Source organism: Lissotriton helveticus, chromosome 4_1 (genome assembly GCF_964261635.1).
Source record: "Lissotriton helveticus chromosome 4_1, aLisHel1.1, whole genome shotgun sequence".
NCBI classification, from domain to species: domain Eukaryota; kingdom Metazoa; phylum Chordata; class Amphibia; order Caudata; family Salamandridae; genus Lissotriton; species Lissotriton helveticus.
Window position 1 is genome coordinate 391,036,715 of NC_136063.1, and position 23,018 is coordinate 391,059,732.

General features: G+C 41.4%; 1 protein-coding gene across 1 annotated transcript in view; it reads left to right on the forward strand.

Annotated features, from left to right (window-relative positions):
• The window catches only part of LOC144828003 (uncharacterized), a 50,795-nt gene extending 43,416 nt beyond the window's left edge, over nt 1–7,379 (forward strand). The window contains exon 3 of the mRNA XM_078686150.1: nt 7,323–7,379. Coding sequence (XP_078542276.1) covers nt 7,323–7,379 — 57 coding nt within the window. The remainder of the gene's footprint in view (nt 1–7,322) is intronic.
• The last annotated feature ends 15,639 nt before the right edge of the window (nt 7,380–23,018 follow it).

A 23,018-nucleotide genomic window follows, 5' to 3' on the forward strand; every position in this document is an offset into this window, starting at 1 on the left:
CTGGGAGAGAGAGGGGAGGGTCGAGGAGACATTCCCCCCCCCTGCAACTGTTCAGCGTTGTAAAGGCAATCCCCTGGCCGGGTCCCGCTGGCCTCGGCCTCTCCTTCGGCTACACCCTACGTTAGGATCTCCTGGCCGAGGCGTGGCAGCAGGACCTGCCTTATATGGGCTGCTCCCGGCTGGGCGTAGCCGGAACCCTGCCCCACCTTGGAAGTTTCCAGAGTGGGGGTGGATGTTCTACTGACTTGCATTTTCCCTAGTCTATCGATTTTTTTGGCGTGGCAGGCGGTGGGACAGCGAGGGGTGATTTGGTTTCTCTTACTGTTTTTCTGGTCTCTCACCACTGGCATATTTTAACGTTTTCTTGTTTCTAGGACATTAATAGGTTTTATCATTACGTTATGTTATCGTTTCTTTGTTCGTTGTTTAATAAAAGTTCATGTTCATCAGTGGCCTACTGATTTTCGTTTTCCTATTTTTTTCTTTCCAGGTTGTTTCATGGTAAAGTTTCTGTTAACAGGATACAGTGATCACTTCGTTATTATTGCATATGTCCTTTTCACTAGGGGTGCTCTCTGGTCGGGCCAGATGACGTATCTCTAGTAAATGGTCCGGGTGAAAAAGGTGCATCAATCAGTGGGGAGTAGATAGGCATGACAGATTACAACGGGGGAGAACGGTCCGCATTACGTACCCTTTCACTACTTGCAAAGATTTTCCTACGTTTATTTGCAAACAGGGAATACCTCCAAAAAGAACTAATTCCCAAACAGTCAATGTTCGGACAATCAATCAATCAATGAGGAATGAAATAGGTACGACGTGTTAAAGGCTTGCGTTACCTACCCTTCACTATCTGCAAAGGGAGATAGAATATTCCTATTCTTCCTCGTTTGCAGGTAGAGAAGATCGTTAAGAGAATTAACTTCGAACAATTCAATGCTCGATTGAAACAATCAACAAGGGGTACTGTGAACACAAATGAACGCCGCTTATATACATACGCATTGCTATTTTCAACAGGTTGTTCCTAATGTTTCTATTTTAGCGAGGTCAAAAGAGATCCCATTAGTGGCCTACTGATTTTGCTCGATTCCTTTTGTTTTTTTACACGATTTTTCGCTATCTGCAAAGACTAAACAGAGTATTGCGACTCTGTGCTTGTTTGTAAATAGAGAATGAACCAAAGAGAACAATCAATCAAATGGAGAGAGAAGCAGGCACGACGGATTACAAAGGGGGAAAGGGCTGCGTTAACTACCCTTCACTATCTGCAAAGAGAGAGTACTCCTAATAGAAATGAGGGGTGGGGGGCAGCAATCAAAGCAGATCAGTGTGCATAAACACGAAAAAAAAAATTCTTACCACGTACTTGACATTCGACAGCTTATGATATTTGCTATTAAAAAACCATTGAAATTCACTGAAAAAACCATAGGTTATAGACCATATATAGTTAGGAATTAGCATTTACAAAACCTTGAAAATTCACTGAAAAAACCATAGGTTATAGACCATATATAGTTAGGAATTAGCATTTACAAAACCTTGAAAATTCACTGAAAAAACCATAGGTTATAGACCATATATAGTTAGGAATTAGCATTTAAAAAACCTTATTTTACTCACACAAAACCATTGAAATTCCATATATAGTTAGTTGCACTAACTATATATCGCGCACCCGCAATCCACTGCTGATGATGTCACATATTACATCATTCATGACATGGTCAGTGACATCACTGATGACATCACTGATGACATCTCAAATGACATCACTGATGACATCACTGATGACATCTCATTTGACATCAATGACCACATCACTGATGATATCATTCATGTGACAATACAATGCATCTCTTCACACTTTAATATAACCTCTGTTACACCCAGTGTTAAATACAGAGTATAATTTTTGAAACCATTGACACACCAATACTAGTTACTACATACGCACTCAGTGATTCCTATGTTTACACACACATTCACTCATTTACCCATACAATCATTCATACATACAATCACTCATCTTTACAACACTATCATATGCACTCATACACCTATACAGACTCTCACACTCTGTCACTCATCCATGGAGTTACTCACACACCTAGTCAGTCCTGTAAAGAATCAATCACACTTCCATTTTCTAATCTATACAGTTAAACATAGAGCACCTTACATTTTGAAACATATACTAACACATAATTACTCTCTTATACAATCATTGATACAAGTACACATTGATCTGCACAGAGTCACACACCTCCCAGCCAGCCACACACACACTCAGTCTCCCATACAAATATTTGGGCAATCAATCAATAACCCATATAGTTACTCATATAGCTACTGATCAACACATGCAGCAGTTTACAGAACAACAGACATAATGATGCACAAATTAAGACAGTTTAGTCACTAACCCATGCACTCAGTGAGACACATTTAATCACTCACTTATACAGTCAGTCATGCACCTACTAAATCCTTCATCCAGACACTTATACATCCACTCATTCTTCAATATGTAAGACATATTTTAACTTTACAGAAACATACAGTCACTGGATGTTGTCATCAGTGATGTCATCAGTGATGTCATTTGAGATGTCATCAGTGATGTCATCAGTGATGTCACTGACCATGTCATGAATGATGTAATATGTGACATCATCAGCAGTGGATTGCGGGTGCGCGATATATAGTTAGTGCAACTAACTATATATGGAATTTTAATGGTTTTGTGTGAGTAAAATAAGGTTTTTTAAATGCTAATTCCTAACTATATATGGTCTATAACCTATGGTTTTTTCAGTGAATATATATATATATATATATATATATATATATATATATATATATATATATATATATATATATATATATATATATATATATATATCACAGTATTTCATCCAAACATCCAATCCAGCCGGAAAGATGAATATTCGTGGACCCAATTAGTTCTTTGTGCAAATAAGTTTATTTAATGAGCACCCTACATCGCCGCCATGACGCGTTTCAGCCCCACCTGGGCCTTGATCACATGACGCGTTGCGCATGAAGCTAGACCTATTTAAAGTGCCAGTGCAATTTTAAAATCAACGTCAGCTGCTCTGTTCAATGATAAATAACGAAGATAGACTAACGTACTCCAAATACATACTAAATGTGACTGAGTGTGATATAAATTGCTGCATAAATGCAATTCAAGTTAAAACACAATATAGACCTGGAACATATATACAAATAAATATATATAAATAGGTATATATAAAAAAGTATATATAAAAAAAACACTTATTACGTAAACCATATGAGTACATTGTTGCTTTCATACAGTACCAAACGCCATCCTAATAAATGGGCAAATGGATTATTAAATGGGTTTCTAAAAAGATCATGCGTACAAAAAGTTTAAAGTGTAAACATGCTTAAATATTGCACTGCAAGATACAACATTAAAATCAAGTATCTCATTGTGTTGTTACAACAGGTCCTACAAACCCAGTCAAGTTGTACAGAAAGAAAACTTGGAGTACAAAGTACTGTCTAATACAATAGGCGAAAATTAATTCATCCTAAAGTAAAAATTAGGCCCAAGTGGGCAGTACAGGCATCATTATTAGATCTATTCAAAAACAGCCGAACCCATACTATCAACTCCTAACCATCCGGAAAGGAGAGTAGATAATGTCAAAAAAAGTGTGATAACAAAAAATGTGAAAATCCCAAAATAAGATAAAATATGATGGTGATTATTGTAATCCATATAGATGTTAAAAAAACCACACATCCCCTAATCAAAAGAAAAAAAGAATGATGTGTAAACATTGGAAATAGCTCATGAGATTGATCTATAATAAATTAAATAAAGCAGGAACCTCAGACAATTTATACAATATACATCAGGGTAAAGATGCCATATTAAATACATGTATATAAATCCTCAGTGGTATTTAGCCCTGACGGGGACTTGGTATTAAGTTCAAGAATGTATTTGGTCTCCAAAAGGCGAAGAGCTCCCTCCCTATTACCACCCCTACGCAGTGGGGGCACACAGTCAATGGCATAGTAACTTAGATGTATTGGGTTACTTGCATGTGCAGTTTCAAAGTGCCTAGCCACCGGATAAGCTTGATCTTTGTTAGAGATTGTGCGTAAATGCTGGAGAATTCTTTTGTGCACTGGCAGCTTCGTGCTGCCTATATATCTCAGTGCACACGAGCATTCCAGCACGTACACTACATAGTCAGTTTTACAATTAATTCGCTTAGTGATGCACTTCGGTTGAGGTAAAAAGGGAGTGGTATATTTTTTTTTGTTCTTAGCAAACTTACATACTTTGCACGTGGCACACTTAAAAAATCCCTTATTTTATTTATTTATTTTATTTTTTGCATTTGTATGGCGCGCAGCTACCCAACAAGGGTTTCCCGGCGCCGATGACAGAATTTAAGCAAGTTTATGAAGGAAGGTAAGTGATGGTGGATTATTTCTGGAAGAGCCAGGTCTTTAGCTGTTTTCTGAAGATGTTATACCTGTCTTCTTTCCGGATATGGGGGGGAGTTTGTTCCAAAGTGTGGGCCCTATGACAGCAAAGGATCTACCTCCCATTCTTGCAAATTTGAACTTTGGGATGGAAAAGTTTGCAGCATTTTGCGAGCGTAGTGCTCTCGCCGGAGTGTAGGGAGTGGCGAGGGTTTGGAGATATTTAGGGGCGGTACCAGATTTGATCCTAAACATATAGCTCAGGGCTTTGAACCTAATACGGCTTTCCACCCTGAGCCAATGTAGGTCTTTTAGGTGGCTGGACACACTGGAGGTTTTTGGGATATTACAGAGTAGCCTAGCCGCTGAATTCTGGACCACTTGTAATCGGTTAATGACAGCTTTGTTTGAGCCCAAGTAGAGAATGTTGCCGTAGTCAATCCTTGATGTAATAAGTGCATTGACTACGGACTTTTGGGTGTCGAGGGGCAACATCCAAAGGATCTTCCTTAGCCATTTTAGGATGGTGAAGCAGAGGCCTACCACTCTGTTTGCCTGCTGCTTCATGGACAAGGTGTTATCGATGATGACTCCCAGATTTCTAACTTGAGTGGCGGGAGTAGGGATGGAACCGAGCTCAGAGGGCCAGTGAGAAGCGTTCCAGAGGTCTTTGTTTTTCCCCAAAAGGAGGACCTCGGTCTTGTCTCCATTGAGTTTCAGCTGGTGTGCGGACATCCAGCTGAAGATGTTTTGGAGACCTTGATTAAGGCGAGATGGAAGAAGTGGGTTTGCTTCTGACAGGGAGAAGATGATTTGGGAATCATCAGCGTATGTCATGAGGGTGAGGCCAGATTCATCCGCTAGATCAGCCAAGGGCCGGAGGTAGAGATTAAAAAACAGAGGGCTTAGGATGGAGCCCTGTGGTACTCCATGGGGGGCGCTCATTTTATCCGAGCAGGCTATTGGGGATGTGATTTGGAAGGTTCTCTGTGACAAGAAGGACTCAATCCATTTTAGTGCATCGCCCCTGATGCCATTTCTCCCCAGGGTGGCCAGCAGTTTGGCGTGGGAGATGGTGTCGAAAGCCGCACTCAAGTCTAGTAAAATGAGTGCGACTGTCTGGCCTTCGTCCAGGAGTCTCCTGATGTTTTCGGTAACTCCTAGTAGGGCGGTTTCAGTAGAGAAGCCGGCCCTAAACCCAGATTGCGAGGGATGGAGAAGACCGTTTTCTTCGGTGAAGAAGGTGAGGGCAGAGTGAATATGTCTCTCCAACAATTTTGAAAAAATAGGGAGGAGGGAGATCGGCCGGTAGTTTGAGGAGAGCTCCGGGTTTGCAGTGGGTTTTTTTAAAAGTGGACTGACCATAGCGTGTTTCCACATTGAGGGCACTACTGCGAGTTGAAGAGAAGAATTTAGAGTTTCAGCAATAGTGGACAGAGCAGGGACGTCCAGGATTTTAAGAATAGAAGTGGGTACCGGATCACAAGGGGAACCTGATTTAACAGTTTTGAGGGTGGAGACTAATGACTCTATGGTAAAAGGAGGCCAGGATTCAATGATGTTAATGTCGTTTGGCCAGAAGGGAGTTGATTCACCAAGGTCATGGGTGGGGAGGTTACTCCTAATGCCAGAGATGATATTCTCGATTTTCTCTTTAAAGAAGGAGGCAAGATCTTGGCATTGTTTTTTGTCCAAGGGTCGAGCTGAAGCTGCCGTTTTTTCCCCTGCGAGGTTTTTTACCGTGTTGAATAGCATTTTCGCTTTGTTTGTCGCAGTATTGATGGTTTTGGCCACATGAAGGGCTCGGGCTTTGTTGCAGGCTGAGTGGTAATCATTCCTGGCTTTGTGGTACGTGATTTTTTTATCATGAGCGTAATCTTTCCGCCAATTTCTTTCAAGGGTTTTGCATTTTGATTTCATGGTTTTTAGGGAATCATTAAACCAAGGAGCCGGGGGGCGGTGGATATTGCTTTTTTCTTGGGATGGGGGAAGACATCTTTCGACGGCGTTTTCTAGCCAGGAGTGGGTGGGCAGAGCAATATTTTCCATGTCCGTGCCTGGACCTGGAAGCTGGCTTTCTAGAGTACGATTAAGTTCCTTCACATCTAGAAGTTTCCAGTTCCTTCTCATAGATGAGGGCCGAATGGTGTTTGTAATCGGTGATGTAGGTAATTTTAAGCAAAAATGAATAAGGTAGTGATCTGACCAGCAAATCGGAGTTGTGTCTAGCCAGGAGAGTTGAGGGATGTTTGTGAAAACGGGGTCAAGCAGATGCCCCGCCTTGTGGGTAGCCCCAGTGTTAATTGGGGTTAAATGTAATGCAGCTAGATCGTCGAGTAAGTTCGTGCAGGCCGTATTAAGGGGATCATCCAAGTGAAGGTTTAGGTCCCCCAGCAGAGTAAAGTTTTTAGAGGCAAGAAAAAAGGGAGTAATGTAGTTTATCAGATTTGCAGCCCAGATGTTGGCATATCCAGGGGGCCTGTATATTAAGATGCCAGAGATCGTAAAATTAGGGTTAAGACACATTTTAAACGAAGCTGCTTCGCAGTCAGGGATGGGGACTGATTCAAGCGTACATATAATGTCCCGCTTGAATATGATAGCGATTCCTCCTCCTGTATGACCTTCCCTGTCTCTTCTGACTATGGCATAGTCAGGGGGAAGTGCGGTTGCTATGTCTGGGCCGGCACTGTCATGCAGCCATGTCTCTGTTGTGTTGATGACCAATTAGATGGTGGTTTGATTTCAGGATCATTTTTCACCAAGCAATTGCCCATTGATCTAGCCTTTCTGAAGTTTAACTGTGGCATTCGACCTTCCAGTGCCAAATCGGCACCTATTACCGGGTCTTTAGGTACCAGGTTCCAATTACGTTTTAAAATACCCCTGATAGCCTTATGTTGCTTATTGTACGTTAGAATGACCCTGGTTTTAGATTTGGCATCTTTCATAGAAATGCTAGTTCTTCTTCTGGGAATAAGTGTCTGGTCCCTTGTAAGCAATTTGGTCTTATTGATTGCTTTATCAACAACTATCTATTGAATAACCTCGTGCTAGGAACCTTCTTCTACTCAGATCCTGAGCTTCTAGGCAATCGGTATCATTGCTGCAAATGCGTTTGACCCGCAGCATCTCCCCATAAGGAATGCTCTGGATAAGATGCTGCGGGTGATGACTAGACGCGTGCAGCAGCGAATTGCCTGCTGTGGGCTTTCAATGTAATTTGGTGGATATTGCATTGTTCTCAATGAATACTTCTACATCAAGAAAAAACACACTTTCCTTGCTCATATTTGCTGTAAATTCAAGGTTCAAATGATTGTTGTTCAATTGATCAGCAAAACTCTTGGCAGAGGATTCCGACCCTTTCCAAATAAAAAAAAGGTTGTCAATGTACCTTAGCAATAGGGGTACATGTTTTTCCACAGTCTCCTTAAGTTGCCCTCTGAGGACCTGCTCCTCCCACAGTCCCATATGCAAACAAGCATAGCTGGGGGAGAAGCAGGCCCCCATCGCAACACCCCTAATCTGCTGGTAAATGTTGTTGTTAAAGGTGAAAAAATTCTGTTCTAAACAGATTTTAACCATACTAATGAGCATTTTGTTATGCATAGTCAAATATGCTGGTCTAAGGTCCAACAAATGTTGTACTGCTTTGATACCGTCAATATGGCCAATAGAGGTGTATAATGAAGTGCCATCCATAGTGATGAGGACAAAATCCTCATTCCATTGGATGTCCTGAATTTTCCTCAAAAAATCTGCAGTGTCTTGGAGGTATGAGGGTAAACTGGTGACCCATTCCTGCAAAAAGTAATCTATATATTTAGATGTATTTTCCATGATGCTACCTAAGACAGAAATAATAGGCCTCCCTGGGGGTGTTGTATTGCTCTTATGTATTTTAGGTAACAAATACAATGATGGAATAACCGGATGTTCATTTTTTAAGAAACAGTATTCATCCTCACAAATTAACCCCCCACTTTTCCAGGCAATTAATTTGCTATAGTAATCATTTCATGAAGTCTTTACAATATGCAAATTACTTAGTTTATTGCAAGAAGGGTTACTCAATTGGAGGTTAGCTTCCTCCAAATACAATGACCCAGGCCACAAAACAATATTCCCCCCCTTGTCCGATTACCTTATGATGACTTCATCATTGCGCTGGAGTTTTTTCATAAGTTGAACATAGCTTTGTTGTTGGAAACTAGGATTGTAACATGCAAAATTCATAGTTCTATATAGTTCCTTAAGATCTGAGGTTACATGTTCATGAAAAAGATCAAGATTATCATGGAGCATGACCGGTTGAAACACCATCTTGGGTTTAAACGGTGTCTTGATTGTACCACTTATATTCACATGCTCCATTCCTAATTCGCTTATGGGAGCAGTTTGTTCATCCTGAAACGATTGGAGATTATGAAACAGATTAACATCCCCAGCTAAAAATAAAGGCGGACTAGAAGGAGCTTCAAGTGCTTTATCTGAAGGTTTCTTTTCCTTTAATGTATAAAATGTTCTCAGTTTAAGTTTCCGGATGAATCTGTACACATCCATTCTTGTTTCAGAGTAGTTGAAGCTACTTTCCGGACTGTATGACAAGCCAAGGGCAAGGATCTGTGTTTCCGCTTTAGACAATGTGATGTCCGTGAGGTTAATGACTGGTTTTTCTGTCATTTCTTGCTCTATTTCCCTCTGCGATTCCATCTTCCCCTTGTCGTTTTTTTGAAGGGCTTGCCTCCGTTGTCTGCAGCAGTGTCTCCTTGCCCTGCGCTTTTCGTTTGCCCTCCTGTTTTTTGTGGTTGTTGGGGTGTTTGGGGTGTTTTACGATTGCGCGGTCTCAATGTATCCCGCCTGTCTTGGCACAGACAGTTGAGCTCCTGTGCTAGGGAAAGTGCTGGAAACCCCACCTTTGGTGCCCCAGCACCTTCCCCCTCCGTCTCGCTCTCCGCAGTTGTGCTAAGGTCAGAGGCGGACGTAGATGCAACAGTATTAACACTTAAACCAATCACATTAGAACGTTGTAAAGCAACACCCACTTTAGCTTTTACTCCAGCGTATCTTTGTGCGAAAGTAAAGACGTTGCCGTTTTGATAATCAAGTTTATCACGGTTGAACTTGTAAGCCTTACATTTTTTAATAATTTCTTCATCTTTTTGCAATTTTATCAACATGTCATTCCTCATTTTTTTGATGTTTTCTGTTTCCTCCAGTTTGGCTATTTCAACATTTAATTCATCAACTTTATTCTGCAATTTCAGTCGATCACTTTCAGCATATTTAACCAATATGCGGACCAATTTGCTTGAGGAGTCCAAATTGCATTTGGCCCATTCTGCGAGCATATCAGGGTCAGGGTTCTTGTAGCTGGGTGCCAGAGTAATACACAGCCCCCTCGGAATCCTGCCTACCTCCAAGTAACGTGTGAGTGATCTTTGTTCCCACCACTTGGCCTGTTCGGACCTCATAAGCTTTTCCAAGTTTTTTTAATAAATCAGGAGCGCTGTTGTTCACTTGGGGTACAACAGCCTGTTCTATTACCAAATCCGATTCCCAGCCGGGGAATCGACAAAAAGTTCGACCGCCGCTGCCTCGCGGCTGCGCAACACGTCTGCGGCCATGATGCAAAATTACGGGTGCAAATTGTTACAATAACGATGAAAGGTGTGTTGAACAGTGCCGACGCCTTCACCGAGCACACTCCTCCACTGGACAGTCAAACGAGTCTCCTACCTTAAACCAGATATCTTCCGGCAGACCGATTTCCATCTCCGGTCGCCTCGACTCCAGATATTCAGGCAGAGACAAATAACAAGCATCCAGGGGGCTGCCGTGCGGTACGCTCTTCACCAGAGCAAAATGATTAAGCCCCGTAAAACAAAGCCAGCTGCTTCCATCCACAACGCCCAAATCGGAGGAGGCGTTACCACGAAGTGTCGCTGAAGCAACTCGACACCGTAGAAATCCCAGTATTTCATCCAAACATCAAATCCAGCCGGAAAGATGAATATTCGTGGACCCAATAAGTTCTTTGTGCAAATAAGTTTATATATATATGTTAAACAACAAGAACACAGGAGGGTCGAGGCAAGAGAAATGCACCTGTTAATATAAGTGGCTTTGTAGTATGTCGATGGTGCTCAAAAGACTGAAGTTAAAAATGACTATGAGGTTACTACTTGATGGGTGCTAATTCCAATTTTGTCTTATATATATATGTTAATTAATAGTTTTTTTATCAAGAGTTTAATATTTTTTCTACATTCATGGGGTTACTCGCACATGTAATGTGTTTGAACTGAAGTTATTCCCTATTCTTGTTTAGATTTCAGTAGGAAAAATAACATGAACCTCTTTGCAATTCAGCACTTTCCATACTGTTGCGCTGTTTGGAGTGGGATTAGTAAATTTCAGCCCTCTGACATCCAACACTTTCCCTACTGTTGCAGAGATTAGAGTGGGAATGACTGGAGTGAGAATAGTAAATTTCACCTCCCAGAAGTCTAGCTCTTTCTTTACTATTGCACAGATTGGAGGGGGAATAGTACATTTCACCTCTCTCAAGTCCAACGCTTTCCCTACTGTTGCCTAGACTGGAATGCGAATAGTACATTTCACCCCTCTGAAGTACAATGCTTTCACTTCTGTTGCACTGACTGGAGTAGGAATAGTAAATTTAACTCCTCCGAAGTCCAACACTTTCCATATTTCCCTATTATTACCCTGAAAGCTGTATGAATAGTAAATCTAACCCCTTCGAAGTCAAACACTTTCACTACTTTTGAATAAACTAGAGTGGGGGTAGTATATTTAATATAATTAGACTCCAATAGTTTTCATAATATTGGTTAAGTAGATTTTAGAACATTAATTGTTTTATTTTTTATATATATATTTTTTTTACAGTTTTAATATTTTATTAATAGAAACATTACATGAATTGGTATACATTTTCTTACTGAATTATTTATATTTTCTAAGATTGTGTTGTATATCTATCTATCTACCTATCTATCTATCTACATATACATATACACAGAGTGAAAGTAGAAACTTTGTAGTTATAGTTAGGGTTACAAGAGATAAGAATTCATCGAAGTTTTGCCCCTTAATAACTTTGCAACCATTTGGCAAATCTCCCCCAACCCTTGCACACCTATTGCACCCATACATTAGCAGAGGATGTAAAGTTTTGAGACATTTGGTTGAAAGGGATTCAAAGAAAAAGGGGGATCCAAAAACAAATTTGGACGCTGTTGCATTGTACAAAAACTTTTTTTGCATCAGATGTAGCGCCAAAACGGTAGCACAGATTTAAATGGAATTGCAATGATTTGAATGAAATTTCATAGGAATTTACAACATACTTTCAAAATAGTTTAGTGGTTGTTAAATTAGATTATCCTTTTTAACATAGTTTAGTGGTTGTTAAGTTATGAGGCAACAATGTAATGATATCTACTCAGCTCAATACTACTAAAAGTAGCAAAGAATCCAAAAAATAAACTAGACTGCCTATGTAAGGTTTCAGATTTTCTACATGAGCTGAAAGACCCATTGAGGGTCACATGCTAATGGAAAGCAATAAACAAATACATAACAAATAGACTGCATCTTAATCTACATATGTTTTATTTGCATGCTCTCTGGCACACAAAATAAAACTGTGCCCAACAAGCCAAAAAAAGCCATATTCCTTATGCACTCCTGTGCAATAAAATGGAAAAGTGGCCTTGCAGTCAGCTACATAAACTACTATATGGAGGACTTATACTTGAACCTCTTCTGTAATTGTTAGTATTCACAGAGATAGGAATTCCTCCAATCATAGCTCCCTAATAGTTTTCCACCTGTTTGAAGAATCACCACAAAACTTTCCAGACCTATAGCATTTTCTACATTTCATGATGACGTAAATATTTGTGAGGAATTGTTAAGAGGGTGCAAAGAGAAAAGGGGGGTCCCAAAACATGTTTTTCTAAGGATGCATTTTCCATAGATTTTAATAAATAAACTTGGTGATATCTTTGGCCGCCATACTTTCGCGGAATTTTATTGCCGCAGCACATGGCTATGACAAGTCATTGTCTGATTGGAAGTAGTGTTTTCTGTTTGGATTTAGTATTACCACTTTCGTGAAGTGGTACTAGGTAGGCAAAAATAACTATACATTTTTATACATTTAACAAAAATGGTACGGAGCACTGCAGTACTTATAAAAAGTTTAAAAAAATGTAATTCTGTAACAAACATACAGAGTACTGTGGTAATACCAAAAAATATTATGCAAATTCGGCGCAAGTTAAAAGAAATTTAAAGAAAAACAAACATCTGCTAAAAAATATAGTACTTACGAGTAACTAGTGCAGTACTCCGGAAAACATATTTAAACATACATAAAAAAATATAAATACATTTCCCTACCTGGTACCACTTTGATAGGTAAGGAACTACAATAAAACCGAATTACCTATATCTAAGGACCTACCACTGAAAACACTGTACACTTTACACAACTCCACTCCATGTCAGTCCACTCTACACTATTAGATTGTATACAACTACACTCTGTGCCACTCCAGTGTACACCACTCCATTATATGCCACTCTACTAAACACTCCTCCACTATATGCTATTCCACTCTACATCATTCCACTGTAAGCCACTCCACCCAATTCTACTGTATGCCACTCCACTGTACAGTACTCCAGTTTATGCTATTCCTCTGTATGCCACTAAAGTGTACGCCATCCTACTATACGCCACTCCAGTCAATGCCACTCCACTCTATAACACTCCGTTCTTTGCAATTCCAATGGATGCAACTCCACTGAAGGTAATTCCACTGAAGCTATTCTACTGGATGCCACTCCAGTCTAGAACACTCAACTGAATGCTGTTTCAATGTATACCACTATAGTGTATGCTACGCCACTCTAGTGTACTCTCCTCCACTGTATAAAACTACACTCTACAAAACTCCATTCCACTCTATTCCACTCTACTAGACGCTACTCCTCTCTATTCCAGTACATTCCAATGTCTAAATTAGATTGATTGACCATTTACAAAATCAACTGATCGAAATGTAAAGAGCTTCCAATGTCGAGGGTGAGCACCAGAGTCTTTATCCAGATGTGTAATATGCAGTGTATGATGAAGGGCCCAAAGTATCTGGGATCTACATCAGCAGAGGCTTGATTAGAATGGTCAAAGATAATGTCTTGCTGTTAATAGCTAGATTGAAGAAGGATATCCTCAAGTGGGAGCACATGACCCATTTGTTAGGCGAGGGTGCAGACTGTCAAAATTACTGTAGCGCCTTGCAATACTTATGTGCTAGGGATGTATCCCCTATGGGTAACTAGTTCTCTTATTTAGGGGATGGAGGCTGATATACAATCATATATTTGAATAAGGCGCAGGCCACAGCTATCGAGATTGTCAGTGGATACTTCGGCAGGAGACTTCTGCCTTCCGCATATGACCTCGTACAGGCTGGCTTTCCGCCATTCACAATGATCTCAGTATATCATTAACCTGAGGTATGTGCCTTTATGATTTGGGATTGAACACCACACCTTGGGATGTCCAAATATGCTTCTTCCAGTCTCCTCACCTCCAGTACACCTAGGCAGAGACTACTTACCAGATGACTGAGAGATTCTACTCCTCTGTCATGATTACAGTGATGTAGATTAGAGTGGTGCACAGTAGAGTGCAATGATGCAGAGTGCAGTGGTGCAGTAAGGAGAGGTGTAGAGTGGAGTGGGGCAGGGTAAGGTAGAGTAGAGTGGTGTAGAGTGAAGTAGCATAGAGAACAGTTGCGTAGAGTGGTGCAGAGTGGGATGGCGTAAAGTTGAGTGATGCAGAGGGCAGTGGTGCAGCGTACAGTCAAATGGTATAGACTGCAGCGGCATAGAATGCAGAGTAGAGTTGAGTGGCATTGATTGCACTGGTGTAGAATGGTGCAGAGTAGAGTAGCATAGGGTGCTGCAGAGTAGAGTATAGTGCCAGAGTGCAGAGGCATAGATTTGAGTGGCATAGAGCAGAGTAGCATAGAGTGAAGTAGAGTGGCATAGAGTTCAGTGGTGGAGAGTGCAGTTTGGCAGAGTAGAGTGTCAGTGTGCAGTGGAGTAGAGTGGCATGGAGAGCAGTGGTATATCGAGTACAGTGATGAAGAGTAGAGTGCAGTAGCATAGAGTGCAATTGTGTAGAGTGCATTGATATAGAGTGCAATGATTATGAGTAGAGTGGTGTAGAGTGCAGTGGCGTAGAGTAGATTGTTTCAGAGTAGATTGAAGTGGCATAGAGTGGAGTGGCGAATGGTAGAGTGCAGTTGTGTAGTGTGGCATAGAGTGTAATGGAGTAAAGTAAAGTTTTGTAGAGTGCAGTGGCATAGGGTGCAGTGGTGCAGTAGATAGACCTGCGTACAGTGGATTGGTGTAGACAGGGGCCTAGAGTTGAGCGTGTCAGAGTAAAGTGCATTGCATAGAGTCTATTGGCATAGAGTACAGTGGTGTAGAGTGTTGTGTTGCACAGTGGCACAGAGGACATTGATGTAGAGTGGAATTGTGCAGAGTAGATGGGTGGAGTGGTGTAGGGTGCAGTGGAGAAGAGTCCAGTGGTTTAGAGTAGAGTGGTGAAGAGTGCATTGGCATGGAGTAGGCTGGAGAAGGGTAGTGTAGAGAGGCATAGTGTGCAGTGGTATAGAATGCAGTGGTGTAGAGTGGTGCAAAGTGCAGTGGTGTGGACTGGTGTAAAGTGTAGTGGTGTAAAGTGGAGTACAGTCGTGTGCAGTGGAGTGGAGTGGTGCAGAATAGAGTGGAGTGACACAGAGTGAAGTATTAATGGTGTGGTAGTACACTGCCAATACAGACAACACATTTCCGATTGAGGTGACCATTACATTTGCACTGACATACAGGTTTTCTAATAAAATGTAGGTTACACAGACAAAAATGTGTGGAAATCAAATCACCTAATGTAATGATTTTTTTAGCATAATAAAGTATTTCTTTGTAACACACTTCAGAAATAACAAATAATTTGCTTCATTTGTGCTCTTTATTCTGAAATAATATGAAATACTTACACATTTCATTTAAATGTTGTTGTGTACTGGAAAAAAACTCTGTGCTACCCCCAGAGACCAGCAAGATCATCACATAAATCTTCTCACTTTAAAGTCAGAGGAAGAAAAGTGAACAATCGCCCTCAGAAGATCGAGCCTGATATTTGACCTCAGTCTTTGAATGCATAGCAAATGTGATGAGATAAGAAAAAGATTTACAGGCCTGTTTACGGAAAGAGAGTTCGTAGAAGAATACAGTAAACACGATTTAGGCAACAGGAGGGATGAAGCTAACCTGCAGAGCATAAAGCTAATAAAGTCAGTAAATAGAAAGCCAGAAATGTGAGTTACAAACCACAAAGCCAATAATAATCAACTGGCAGAATGCATTCCTAGGTCAACTTTCTGAAAGTCCCCAAGATGTCTTTAGCAAACAAGACAGCTGTGCCATCTGATAGGCTGTGATGTGAAAACAAGCAAATGCATACAATTATATTGAATACATGAAACTAGGATGGTAAAAGTATGTTTAATTAAAAAAGGATGGAAATTAATGCAAGCAATAGTGGACTTAATTTGAAAATAAATTAAGTGTGAGAAAGTAAATGCAGATTTCTCTGCAAAGATATTTGAGGTAAAAATAAGATCAATATTTCAATAAACATCATAGAAAATGTAATAAGGGTCCAAAAATGAAATTTCACACTAACAATGACATTGAAAATGTTTTTAGGAAAACAGTAGCTTCGGAGAAAACAAGTTTGTTCTGTGTACTTCTCCTACCAAAATCAAGCAGGTTTTAAATAATAGTGAGAAATAAGGGAAGATAACCTTTATTTGCTTATATTATAGAGAGCAATCATGTAGGTGTGGTGAAAGGTATGAAAATTAAGTGGAAATTATACTTTTTTTATCACACTAATTCTAACCTCCCTATAAAAACATTTGAATTCTCTCATGTGAACAGAAATCATGTCAGATTTTCTTCGCAGAGTGTTGGCGATGCATATTGATTCATTGTCTTAAGCACTGATTATCACCATTGAGTAATGGAGCTTAGTTGATAATTTAATGTGAGGGCAAGTTGTTCAATGCGTAAGCGCCCTTTGGTGCTTGGACATTGAATTGTTCTGGCTCTAGGCTGCCTGCAACAGTACCAGGATCAGTAATCCTTTCGGACCGGAGATCTTTGACAGTAGCTCTTTTAATTCTGTTTTTCAGACTTCTTTCAATGTTGAAGGAATTAATTTGGCATTTGATGAAACAAGAACTCAGTGTACAAATGAGATAGATCCATTGGTGCCTGAAAACGTCTTTCAAGATGATTATTAGGAGCAGGTTTGGCAGACTCAACTACGACATTCGCAAAGGCATAGATCTGCTAAAAAGAACAGAAAATTAAGCAGGCACAGAAATAACTTGTTGAAGAAGCAGCACAGTGTAGCAAGATTTGCTTTATGAAGACACAGGATGTCTGCGAAACAGCGGTTTGTATGGCCATATCCTGGGTGCACCCCACAGCTACCATGGGACTATGATCCACAGAGGATGTGATGGGAAGGAGGGGAAGAGGTGTGGGGATGAAATCCTTAAGTACTAAGGGCCAGATATACTATGAACTGATTGCAAAATACTGGCTACAATTTGCAACCAGCCTTTTTGCATTTGTTCTGATAGGTCAGTTTGAAAATTACAATTTCATAGTGGGTCACAATTCAATCCAACCCATGATTATTAATGAGGTAGGTCATAAATTGCGACCCAGTAGGAAGCTCAGTTATCAAGGAGGAGGAATGATGGCGTCCGCGGGGTGGACGCGAGTGTTAGAGGCTCCAAGTAGCTCACCTTTTCCTGCTGATTTGGTGGTGGCGACTGGATGGCGGAGCGGCCAATTTTCTCGTGGTTTTCTGGGCTCTCCGGAGAGCGGCTTTTGGGAGTCCTGGAGGATTCTGTGCTTCAGTGAGCTTCATTGGAGGTCCCATTGGGAGCGGGTAGCGGAGTGTCGGCAAGACGCCAATGGACAGCAACAGCGGCAGTTGGTGGAGCTAGATTGCAGCACACCTGGGCTGGAGCTGCGGGCTGTGTTCGTGGGTGGCGTTTGCGCTGCAGTACAGCGCTACAGTGCTCGTGGCAGGCTCATTGAAAAGGAATTATCTATACCAGCGAACTGCTTGTGAATTGACTGCTCCTGGATGTGTTTCTCTGTGTGCCGTGTTCTGCTGGTGATTACACAGGTGCTTTAAAACAAACTTTAACAAAATAAACTTCAAAAAGAAAGAAGACAGAGAAAGACTCCAGTGAGTGCGTGGGCCCGCCAAACGGTAAAAAAGACATTATGCTGTTTGTGGCAAGATGCACTGCTTGTTCAAAGACTGTTGTAAAGAGTGATAGCAGGTGACAACTTTTTACTCTCCCCCTGCATTTCTCCACTTTTGAGAAAAGAAGACTTATCTTGCACCGTTAGCCTCTGGGCAATTATTTGGGTGTACTGGAGCAGCAGCATAATTTATTGGTAGTTGTGGGGTGTGTAGAAATTAAACATGCCTCCAAAAACAACTCACGGTGGCAAGACAAGGGGCAGTATGCAAGCGATAGCTGGTACCCGGGCAGTGCTCGCTGGGAAAGGCCCAAAGGAACATATAAGGGAAACGCAGTTGGAGACAATTATTCAAGGGAAGTGATCTACCCAGGAGCCCCCTAAGGTTCCAATGATTTTTCAAGGGGCTGTCAGCAAGAGATTAGCTGTATCATCGTCAACTACCTTGGAAATGCCCCTAATCTCTGCAGCTGAAGGCGGTGGCGCTGACGCAGGAGAGTCGGTTGTCGGGACCTCTGGAGAAACCCCTTTGGCTCCAGCAGCTATTGCGTATGTTCAGACTAATGCTCCAGCTTCTAGCAAATCCTTCTTAACAGAGGGAGACATTGTAATATCTGAAGAAGGGAACAAAGCTACTAGCAGCAAGGAAAGTGAATTCTATTCTATGCCTGAACCCTCAGATGTGTCAGAAGGTGAAGATGACGATATTTAAAAACAGGCTGATGGGTCTCCTAGCAGTTCCCCCATAAATATGGGCAAGGTGTTAGAGAACTCTCCTCGGAGGTCTGCAACAATGGAAATTCTCACAGTACGGAAGGTGGCCAAGGTGGAGGGTGCTGCTGGCGCAATAGTGGAGGCACCAGAATAGGACCCCTCCATAGGAGAAAAGACGCCCGAGGAATTGGATCTTTTTGATGAGGCAACTGGATGTTTGCTGGATGAAATACAAGGCCAAATATCACTTGAAGCAATTTATAAATGTATTTCCGACCACAGGAAGGAAACACGAGCAGAGAATTCCAAGACACACATCGCTTGCAGGAAGTTGCAGAATACTGTAAGGAGACTCGCCAAAATGTGCAATGACTTTACTGAGCGAATGGCTGAGGCTGAGACCCATATCTTATTGTTAGAAGACCAGATGGTAGTACAAAAAGACCTCATTGTAGATATGCAGGCTAATAAAGAGGATGTGCATAATAAGCTGGTTGACATGGAAAAACGACTGCGTCGTAACAATCTTCGTATACTGGGCGTACCGGAAGGCTTGGAAGGGCAAGATGTCCGGAAATTCGTTATTGAAATGTTGGATGAAGCGCTCCCTGAACTTAAAGAATGAAAAAGGTCTCAGGAAATACAACATGCAAACAGATTTCCTTTTCGGCAATGGGTGGTAAGAAATGGACAGTCGGTGCAGCAACCACGGTCGATCTTGATTTCTTTAAATAACTTCCTGGCCAGACAGGCAATATACGATTTGGCAAGACCCGATAAGAAGAGAACTGGGAAAGGGACACAATTTTTTGTTAGACCTGAATATTGCCACGCTACAGTGGAAAGAGATGGCAGATGCGTCAATTGATAAATCCATTTCAAGTAAAAGGGCTGCAAGTGTTCTTACTACAGCCAGCTACTCTAAAGGTTGTTAATAAGGGCCAGACACGCTTTTTTACCTCTGACGTCACTGCTAAAGAATATTTACAATCTTTGGGGTGAGTAGGAATGATGCTTGGAAAATAGATGTTTGACATTACTGTAGTTGTTAAATCTGATGGGATGGGAAAAGGAATATATTATGGTGTGATAGTGTGATAATTCATCTGCACATATAATGATATTTTGGGAAAAGGTGAGCACCATGTGAGCTATTCACCGGGCATCACAAGGGCGATCGCCCCTAAGGCCTCTATTGTGGGGGAGGGTCACGGGAGGCGGGGAGTCTTTTGGGGTAGGTTGTGGGGTAGTGTAGGGGGGTCACTTAGGAGGAAGGGGAAGGGGTGGCAGGTAAAGGGGGAAAAATCAGTTCATAGCATGTGCTGTTGGTATGTTGCGACTTATGTAGATAGATTTATGTCAGTGAGGTAGGTCGGCATTAATGGTAGATAGGAGGGGTGATAGGCAGCTGCAAATATGCACATTCAATGTATGTGGATTAAACAATGCTCTTAAAAGGAAGCGTATTGCTGCTGAGTTAAAGTTATTAAATCCAGAAATTTTGTGTTTGCAAGAGACACATGTTCCTTGGTCTAATAGGAGGATACTATTTGACTTGGGGTATACGGTAATTACAGCATCCAGACAGTCTATTATTATGAATAGGGGAGTGGCGATTCTAGCACAATGTGGAATCTCTGGTATGGGTAAGGAGAAGGTTGACAATCTGGGGAGGTGGGTCACTACTGAGTGCGTTATAGGTGATACTAATTTAGTTCTGTGTACAGTATATGGCTCTAACTTAGATGAGGCCAAGACCATGGAATTCTTGAATGTTGAATTGGCGCTATGGGGAACCCCGTTGATATTGTCTGGGGATTTCAATATACATGGGGAAGGCCAGATGTGGGACCCCGCATTTGTGAAGTATAGTAGGCATAAACCCAGAGTATATAAGGCCCTACAACAACTATTGCAGAATCATGGGCTAGTAGATGGCTGGGCTGTTGTGAATCAGGGGGATCCAGGGTACATGTTTTATTCATACCCATATAATACATTTGTTCAGCTTGACTATGTGTTTTTGCCCCGGCCGCTTACGGTCGGCGCAAGGATGCAAGTATGGCCATGAATTGTGTCGGATCATCGACCAGTGTTTGTAGATCTTACAGACCTCAGTCTTGTAAGGGAGTATATATTTTTTACTTTTAACAAGAAGGTATTATGTGATTCTGACTACATTAGCCATGTTAAGACCTGGGCTAAATTATTTCTTGAGAGCAACAGAGGCACGGCTACTCAACCAATGGTCTGGCATGCACTGAAAGCCGGGTTGAGGGGGAAAACACTTGCCTATGGCTGGGCTAAGCAAAGGCAACAGAAGGAGCAAATGTTGGGTCTATTAGAAGAGCTAAAGCTTGCAGAGCGGGAACTTACACAAGTGGTTAGAGACCACATGAAACCCAAGGAAGCACAAACTAAGACGGCATGTTGTAAAGCCAGGATTAATGGGATATGGTGTCAGGAGATAGCGTCTCAATTTAAAATATACAAAGACGAAAGATATGAATATGGGGAGACAACTGGTCGCTTCTTAGCTCAAAGGCTTCGGGGTAGGCAATCTGCCCAGAGAATTGCAATATTAGAAAATGGGAAAGAGGGGGATAGCAGAAACTACAGAAGGGATAATGGGTGAGTTCCACTCTTATTACCAAGAGCTCTATATGCAAGACATAGTGCAGCAGGCCAATATAACCCCGTTTTTGCAGACATTAGAACTGAATGGGCTCGGGTAAGAAGAACGAGATGAGTTGGAAACCCCAATAACAATGTTAGAACTAGAAGAGGCATTTGGTTCACTAGCCCGGGGGAAAGCGGCAAGACCGGATAAACTCCAGTTGGAGATATTCCAGACACTCTTTTCTATTATTAAAGAAGACATGTTGGCTACTTTTTTAGAGGCTCAGTTAGGGAATCCAACACCATCTTGGGATGATGCCAATATTGTGGTTTTTAAAAAGAAAGATAAATCTGCAAGGCTTTAATAAATGCTGATGGCAAGCTGTATTAAAATATTCTAGTAACTAGAATGGCCGCGTTATATCACCATTAGTCTCCAGGTATCAACATGGCTTTATACCGGGTCGGAGCACGGTCAATCATATACATAGGGTGATTGCAACTATAGATTATGCTAGTGTACAGCAAAAGCAAATGGGCATAATTTTATTAGACTCCGAAAAAGCGTTTGATTGTGTATCATAGCCGTTTCTCTGGGCCGTAATGCTTAAGATGGGGTTTGGGTCTGGCTATAAAACATCTATACAAACAATGTATAAAAGGCCACGGGCTAAAATATGCACTATGGGCAGAGAGTCAACCTTTGTAAGTATCACTAGGGGAACAAGGCAGGGATGTCCGTGCTCGCCCCTTCTCTTTTCCATTTATATTAACCCATTGTTAACACTGTTGGCGACAACCAATGAAATACAGTCACTGACAATTCAAGTGCGTGTCCTTGCTTACGCTGAGGATATAGCGGTAGTGTTGTTCGATCCAGAGCAAGCGGTAAGAGAAATCGAGAACCTAACTCAGAGATATGATGCAGTTGCCGGGTATAAGTTGAATGCATTTAAAACTCAGATTGTTTGTACTGAAAGACTTTGTCTAGGAGAAACACGGGTAACGCAAGAAGCTAGATATTTGGGTATTAAAATTCGGATGTCACTTCAAGAGGTTGTGGATGTAAATTGGGCAGATATAATATCTTCGGCATGGCGACAATTGGAGCGGGCTGAGTGCTTGCATTTGTTGATGGTAGGGAGATGCAATATGCTTAAAATGTGTATACTCCCTAAGGCAATGTACTATTTTAGGACTGTCCTACTGGAGTTAAAACGCCTTCAATTGTTACAGTTGCAATCCCTTGTTGATAGGTTTATCTGGGGGCAGAAGAAACCTCGCCGGGCTTTGAAGTATATAACGCTTCCATTAGAGTGTGGGGGATGGGCAGTACCGAATTTTACATTTTCTTATTGAGCGTGCCTCCTGCAAAACATGCAGTATTTAGTGACTGGAGCAGAAGTACAACATGCAGGAGCGCCAAATATATACCAAATGCTGATGGAGACTCAGGTCAGTGAGGCTTTATTTAAGTGCTATGAACCTAGCTACTTTAAGAAGACGCAGTTTAAAAATTTTAGCACAGCATATAAAGCCTGGAAGATAGTACGCAAATTGGTATCGATTGGCCCTATAAATTATTATCCACCTTTAACCGCCATAGAATTATTCCCTGCTATATTCTGGTATGCAAGGATGGGGAGATGGCATGATAAGGGGATTTGGCATCTAGGAGATCTGTATAGCAGTGGGATAATAGTTTCTTTTACAGAATTTGCTGAACAGTATAATCTATTTAAACACGACTTCTTTATATTTCTACAAATCCGTAATTACTTGAC